At 32.2% G+C, this 8378-nt stretch overlaps 1 protein-coding gene across 5 annotated transcripts in view; it reads left to right on the forward strand.

The window, feature by feature from the left end:
* Positions 1–8378, forward strand: part of LOC106472817 (partner of Y14 and mago-like) — a 27304-nt gene that overhangs the window by 4676 nt on the left and 14250 nt on the right. For 2 of the 5 annotated variants that reach the window (XR_002610079.1, XR_002610090.1), the window contains exons 3-4: positions 872–1392; positions 3682–3710. Coding sequence is in view for 2 of the 5 variants with exons in the window: in XM_013933845.2 (XP_013789299.1) it covers positions 872–1364 (493 nt within the window). In the remaining 3 variants the exon portion in view is untranslated. Of the gene's footprint in view, positions 1–871; positions 1393–3681; positions 3743–7040; positions 8218–8378 lie in introns of those variants that run through there. The other 3 variants (XM_013933845.2, XM_022383032.1, XR_002610082.1) reach the window with 2 other exon arrangements.

Here is an 8378-nt window from a genome sequence, read left to right on the forward strand (position 1 = left end):
CTCTGGGTTCCAAGGTTGTTACCAGGTGGGATTACTGTTTTGTTTTTTTCTTTTTTTTCTTTTCTAAGGTTTAAGGAAAAAAGAACTTATTTCTAAATAGCAATAATCTATATACATATATAATGTATAATAATAGAAATGTGACTGTATTTTACTTAGGTCACTTTGTAAAGACCAAAGGTCAGTTTTGTATTATTGGATATGGTAACATAAGTGCATGTGAGCCTCGTTCATTGTAACTTCTGTATTGTTAGCCTGGAATGACTGATAGGTCAATATAATAAAAATAATAAATATATATATAAATGTATAATGTTATGAGCTATTTAGTCTAAACATTTCTGTTTTCGTGTTATAATTTGTAGTCATTCTAGAAGGAAAAAGGCATAATTTATATTTATTTCATAATATTTTAACGTGGTTACGAGATCGATCAAATTGACCAAACCCGTACAGAATCGTTATTGAAAATAACAGATAAAATAGATAATTTTTTTTAAGAAATGTTTGATAACTATCTGGACATTATAAAGATTTAAAATTTTCTGATGCACAAAAGTATTTTTAATCTTAAAATGAAAAAAAAATGCATGAGCAAAACAATGATTTACAAACCTTAAGACTTAATAAAAAAAAATTGATATTTTGCATATGAAAGCATTGTATTGTTTACTGATAATCTGCCAAGTTTTGTTAACATACACTTACTATTTTAAAAGCTACAGCATGAAAACTATAACAAGCACAAAATGGTTACAAGGTCGGTTCATACTATGTCTATTCTGCCTAAAGTTTCTCTGAAAGAATGTACTCAGTAACTTACAGGCATTTTAATCCAAAATGTAAGCTGAATTTCTGTATTTTATTATAGTTATGAAAGCAAAGGAAAACAGTGGGCCAAAAGTAAACCAGCCTTTCCTCCAGGTCTTCATCCTGAAGAAGTAGCTAAGACACAACAAGCTCAATCAGGTGCAAACCAAATACCAGGACTGACAGGAACACCAACACCTAATGTTTCAAAATCAAGTAAAAAGAAGAAGAAGAAGAAGCAACAGCAAGAGGTTAAAACTATTGACCAGAATTTAACAGAAGATGTTACCAAGCTTCACATATGTGAAACTGGTTTGGATAGGAACAATGAATCTAGTGAGAATAAAACCTGCCAAGAAACATTCAGTGACCCAGCAAAGAGGATTAAAAACTTAAAAAAAAAGTTAAGGGAGATTGTAAAACTTGAGCAAAAAATAGAGTCAGGTGAAATTACTAACCCTGAAAAAGATCAGTTAGAAAAAATTGCTAGAAAAGGAGAGATTGAAGCTGAAATAGAAGATCTGGAACTAGACCTAGAACTTCAAGACAGTTAACTGACTTAGCCAGTACAACACTGAATAGGTAACACTTTGTACAAAAAAGAAATAAAGAACTGGAAGGTGTAAAACCATCAGTAATGTTAAAATTTCTATTAATCACTATGAAAGGTTTTAACTGTAGGACAGAAAGGTCTTTTTATTATTATTCTTATCAATGTTCTATTGAGGTTAATTTGATTGCACTGCACAACTTAATATTTTGAGTGAATTTATATAATAAATACTTTTGAGTTTCATGATTTAAATTTCAAAGAAGTTCTAGTTATATCAGCTGTGAAAGTAATGTTGATGGCATTCTAACAACTCAACTTATTTTTAAATATTTGGCCAAACATCCACAAACAAATTCAAAATCATATGCACAGCATACACTTTAATTAATAAAAATGCACACTCATTCGAGTTTTTGAAAATTTATTAGCTCCATTAAACAATAATCGGGGACTATTTGGTAGTCTGGGTTTAATTTGAAATTAGAGGGGGGAGGGATCATCCTTGAAAGCAATACAAATAATATTAGAAAGAAAAGGATAATTCAGCAAAACATACTCATTTTAAAGTATAAAACCAATCACTATTTGCACAATTTTTGGCAAGGTATTTGGCACTTAAGTTCATATGAACTTGTTTACTGTCATAGTTATAGGTAAACAACTATTCCAATGCCAGGTTTATTTTTAGATACATGATAAACACAAAAAAAAAAAAGATGTTGTAATATTTTTATTGCTTATCTAAAACTTGAAACTGATATGTTTTGGGAAGATATAAAATCAAAAATTCCCATAGCACTGTTCTAGAGTGTGTCATATACATATATTCCATTGGCAGTGAAATAATTAAAATTAATGTTTTATTTTCTTCTAATAGCTGAGTGTAAAGAAAATTAACACAAAATCATTTACTATAATTTCTTACCTTTTTACGTAGGAAAAAAATTCAATTGTAACTTGCTACATTAATAAATTCATTTTGGCATATACTGTAGAAGATGTTGAATATAGTAAATGGGTTTTAATGCATAGAAAAGTATTAATATGTTGCAGACAAATGTCTTTTTTTAGCAAATTGAATTTGTTGTTATATTTAGGCCAGTTATTTAATGGCTGGATATTACTGAGTTTTGAAACATTGATATGATCTGTCAGAGCATACAGTTGGCCTAAGTTTTATTATTCTAAGATGAAGGTCTGTCAAAAGGAGGTAATAAAAGCTGTAAAAGAAATATTAATTAGTCTCAGTGTATTTATAAATAAGCAGGGTTCATCACACTTTATAAGAATAATTTGCATATTTTAACATGGTGTGTTGCTGCAGATGTAAGCCATGGCCCATAATTGTTATATTTTTGACACCTACATATGTGATTCATGGTGCATTTTCAACTATATGACAGTGCAGTGGCACCATGAGTACTATTATGGCTGCAGGAATGTGTCACATTACCTCCTAAGGGCTTCTTTCCTCCAAAACAACACTTCAATCCAACATAGAGCAATGCCATCATAAGGAGAGTGAAAGCTATGATTATGAAAGAGAACCCTCTATTCCAAAAAGGCATGGCCAGGTGGTTAGGATGCTCGACTCGTAATCTGAGGATTGAGGGTTCAAATCCCCATCCCACCAACATGCTTGCCCTTTCAGCCATGGGGGCATTATAATGTGATGTTCAATCCCACTATTCGTTGGTATAAGAGTAGCCCAAGAGTTGGTGGTGCGTGGTGATGACTAGCTGCCTTCTCTCTCTAGTTTTACACTGCTAAATTGTAGATGCTTAGCATAGATAGCCCCTCGTGTAGCTTTACACGAAATTCAAAACAAACAATGTCTCCTAGTACTGTTAAGAAGGTAAACAAGAATTTGAAGTTGATGAAGGTTCACAAGCCAAAGTTCTCAATCATCAGCAGCTGATTTCATGAGAAAGGTGGCTGAAGGAACAACAAACCTGTTTAACCACATTTGTTAAGTCCTCCAATGTACATGAAGCTCCAATAGGCTTTTTGTACTCAAATGATAATAAGAGCCAATGTCCACACATAGTAGAGGACCTATGGAAAGTTGTTAATTAGTATGATTTAAGGGTGACCTTACTGTCCTTTAAAACAAATGAAAAATATTTTGGAAAATAATGCTTAATCTTAACCATCAGGTTGATCATGAAAAGCAGTGGAGGAAGCAGTAGTGTTTGGAAAAGGCTTGAATTCCAAGGGCAGCAGCACCTGAAACAGTTTTTATAAAGTGTGATCAACCCTCATTACATTTTATTCAGGTATTATAATGTTAAAAGTTTTTTTTTTGTTTTGTTTTTCAGATACCAGAAAATTGGAGATAAAGAAACAGGTACAAACTTTGTGATTTTCAAAATTACTTTGGAAAAAAAATTGAATACTTCAAATACTGAGGTTCCCATTATATTTATTTTCTTTTTAGTTAAATCATAGGCATGAACTGTTCTTCATAAATAATTTTTAAATACACTGGTTTATCACCAGTTAATCATATTGCATATTTAAACATCTCACCATGTTTTATTACAAATTCAAATACTTTAACATCAGTTTTCTCTGAAAAGGATGCTCTTTTAAACAACAAGACTCTTGAGTTGTTAATTGAGACAGAGTTTACTTAAAGTCATTTCTTAAGATATACTTAAAATTACTTAACAGTAAATAATTCACAAGATATGAAAACAAGGCTGTATGTAAACAGTAATATATGATGTATTAATGGCATCACATACAACAGCCAGATATTCCAAAATACACCTACCTCCTCTCACACTTTAGCTTTTTCCTGATGAAATGTTCTCTTCTTTGTCCATCTAAGCATTGGTACAAATTTTACCTCACTTGCTCCAGTCTTTGTACTCCAGTATATCGTCCCTAGTGACTTTAGTGAAGAAGAACAAAAGGCAACAAACTAAACTCAGAATTACAGGCCCAGGCACCCAACCTGAAAGTTCCAGAATGTTGTATGCGAGCCACCAGAATTACTAAGGAAAGGCAAGCAACATCCAACTGGATAAGTCTTCCTCTCAACATGCAACACCCTGTAACTTTCAGGTTGGGTTCCCTTCATATCATATTTCTATCATACAGTTATATCATATTGTGTTCCCCATGTCCTAGGCACTACACCTTGGATCTAGCTTTGCATGCACAGCCCTATAATTCCAACAGCGAGATGTGGAACCTCATCTGTGTGGTTGGACCCTGGACGAATCTCATGATAATGAAGAATGTTGACTCTGTAGCCAGTTGGCCTTTACAGCCCGTGTTTAGATTTCATTTTATATGGGCAAAGACCATACGTGTTCCAGAAGTTGTGCAAACCCCCTCTTTATTATATCTCAATTTTGCACACCTATTTTTTTATGCAGACGCTTTCTGTGTAGATCTTGCCCTCACCGGCACCTCTACCTGGTCAGTGTAGGATTCTAGCTAAAGTGTGTTTCGGAAGTTTACATTTTCCTATACCAAAATTATAGTTCTAATAATACTTACCTCCTCTCACACTATTCCACCCTTCCTTCCCACAGGTCTGGCATGGCCAGGTGATTAGGATGCTCGACTTGCAATCTGAGAATCGCAGGTTTGATTCCCCATCCCACCAAACATGCTCGCCCTTTCAGCCATGGGGGTGTTATAATGTGACGATCATTCCCACTATTTATTGGTAAAAGAGTTGATGGTGGGTGGGGATGACATTCTGTCTTCCCTCTAGTCTTACACTGCTAAGTTAGGGACAGCTAGTGCAGGTAGCTCTCTTGCAGCTTTGCATGAAGTTCAAAACAAACCAAACCAATCCTCCCCACGATAGCTGGAGTTCGGATCTGATAATCTTGCTAGTCTCAAAAAAGTAAATAAGAAAGAATAACATGGAGCTTTTATGTGGATCAGGTATAGAGGGTGCATTGACATAGGTAGAGAGTCACAAGATTAAAATCACTAGGGGCAATATAGTAGGGTATAAAGACTGGAGCAATTGAGGTAGAATGCTTATATGGGTAAAGAAGAGAACTCTTCCTCGGAATAAAGCTAAAGGGTGAACGGAGGTAAGTATTATCAGAAATACATTTTTGGTATAGGAAAATGTAAACTTTGGTTTGTAATAAGAGATCTTAAATCAGTTTTTTCCCTCCAAATTTAGCAGAACTTGGTTTTTATGCAGATCTACAAGAGCTCAATAATTTGTTATTCTGTTAAGGATTTGATAATCATTTGTAGACAAAATAAGTTATTGAAAGTTATTAAAGCATGATTGTGTTTTGGAAGAATAAAAATGCCCAGAATTATATAAGTCATCTTTTTAAACAATGAAATATCTATTGCATGTTCAAAAGGTGTGTAATTATACAAGGACATGTGTTCTTAATTAATATGGCATCTTTTTGTAACTTGTTCTTTTCACCATAGGGGTTTAAGTTTTAATGTGTTCAATTTACATCTAGATATATATTTTAGAAATAAACTTACTGAAAATTTAAAAAAGTATGATGGATTTGAAAGAAGTAACAAATATGTTTCTTTAGATGCCCAAATACTTAATTAGTGTAAAATACAAAATTAACTACCAAGTCTAACATGCATAGGACATAAAACTAAAAAAAAATAAATTCAACTTACATTTGAAACTACTAGTTTTTGTTGGGGAAATATTAAGTGATCTGTCCTTTTTAAAGCATTGAAACTTATATGGGGAGATCAAAATAAGAATTTGTATGATGAATACAAGTTCAGTCTATTCACCTTATCAGAATAGTCTGTATTCATCATGTGAAATTATGCATAAATGGAAAGTAAGTTTTAGTGATATTCAGTTATCTCATTTTTATGCATCAGTTTTCATGTATAATGTATTTAACAAGCAATAAAAAATAACCTTATTTCATAAGATACAAATATATTAAATGTTTTTAAATAATAACATGTATACCATATTGAAATATAATGTATGATTATATTCGAAAATAAACCAAAAGGTACTAGCAGCTCTGAATTCATAAAGCAGTTTCTGTATTTTATTCTTTCATTTTCAGTAATTACATTAAAGGTAGAAGTACATAAATGTGAATTTTCTTGTTGATTTTTTGTGATTACTTTTCTATACATTAAAGTATTTTAAGTAAAAGGTTTTGCAAAAAGTCTTCCATTTTTAGTGAAGTGATTTTTTAACTTGTATCTTTCGTGAAAGTAGTGTTTATTTTCATTGAAATGTGTGTGTATTATTTCCTAAAGGGCACGTGGTAAGGTCTGTGTATTTACACAAATCATAAGTTAATATCAGTAAAATTAATGAGCTGTTTTATGTTCAATTAAAAAGGCTATTATTTAAATCAAGAAAATGATGAGCTGCATGTTTTAATTCTTAAAATATTTACCTTTGATAGACTTGAAATTCAGCAACAAAATATAGCCAAAAATATAAGTATATGAAGGTTTTTTTTTACCTTATATGAAGAAATGAATTCATTACTTCTACTGCCAATTCCTGTGTAATTACTATTTATAACATAATTTCATTTCATTTACAAAAGTGTAGGTTGATTATGGTGTCCTAACTTTTCCAATGTCGTAATCAAGTTTTTAAAATAAATATTCTTAGGTTTTCTAAAACTTTTACAGAGGTTTGAGTACATTATATTAAAACAATTTTGAATACTTAAATCAGCAAGTCACATGCCAGCTACAGCCAATATAAGGTCACAGTGGAACAACCTTTATCAGAACTACGTACGAACCCTTTCTGATGCAAAATATACCTACATTCAGATCATAAAGATTTTTTCAGAACAAGGACTTAGAATTTTGAAGACAGGGATATTTCTTATTCTTAATGGCATTGGAAAACATAGGAATATAGAACAATTTAGGGAACCGGTATCATCCAGAAAAAGAGCTGCAACAAATCATACAGCAGCCCTGGTAAGCAAAGTGAAAGGTCTTGTAACAGGTGAGAATCCACAAATGCAAAGATAGTAGCAAACTCTGTGTGCTCCAGGCAACAGTACACAACATAATCAAGAAGGATCTCCATCTGGAAAGGTGACAAAAATAATGTGTACACAACTTGTTTCCATAACAAATCCATTTAACCATTGCATACCTCAAGCAGCTGGAAAGTGAAATGGGAATTCATGCTATTCCATATGAAGACATACTTATCCAGTCTCCAGAAACATGGTGCCTATGGATTTCTTTGTGGTCAGACTGTTGAAATAAATACTTGGAAACCAGGGAGGAGTTGTGCTTTGGACATGACATCCTTACGATGGAACATTTTGCAAGATTATTGTTAAGATCCATGGTTACCAGAACATGATTGGTCATGGCAAGGCTTTAAAATTGTTTTAACATATCATAATAACCTCTGTAGATGATTTGAAAAGTTAGACATGGCATGGATAAATTGAACATCTTCGGGTTTCACTGTTCGTATCTACATTTAATTTTGTTCCATACGAAAGAATGACAATTGTGTATTTTTATTATTATTTTTTGTAATCTTGTTCTACAAAAGAAAATCAACCATACTAGTATATTTTACTTAAGTTGGCAATATTATGATATTTAATTTAAGAAGGATGAACTTAAACAGTTGCAAATCTTTTTTTTTTTTAAATATCCCTCTTTCTAGATTTCAGTAGCTTTGAGTAAAGATGTGTCTTGTTGAAATTTTATTGTTTTAGGTTTTAGTAATATGTGACTAAAATAAAATGGTTAGCAGTATTCTTTCATGTGTACATGTGTAATATTTATAATGTATTTACATTCTAACAAACTGTTATCTCTTGATTTGCCAGCATTGGAATCTGTTTATGTAAATAAAATCAAACATACCTTTATAAGTTATGATTAAGTCTTTAATTTCGTTTCATGTGTCATGTATGGCATATACATGTATACAGATTTTATTAACAGTATTGGCCCAGCATGGCCAGGTGTTTAGGGTGTTCAACTCGCAATCTGAGGGTCGCAGGTTCGAATCCCCGTTACACCAAACATGCTT

Source organism: Limulus polyphemus, unplaced genomic scaffold (assembly GCF_000517525.1).
Source record: "Limulus polyphemus unplaced genomic scaffold, Limulus_polyphemus-2.1.2 Scaffold0, whole genome shotgun sequence".
Taxonomy (NCBI): Eukaryota; Metazoa; Arthropoda; class Merostomata; order Xiphosura; family Limulidae; genus Limulus; species Limulus polyphemus.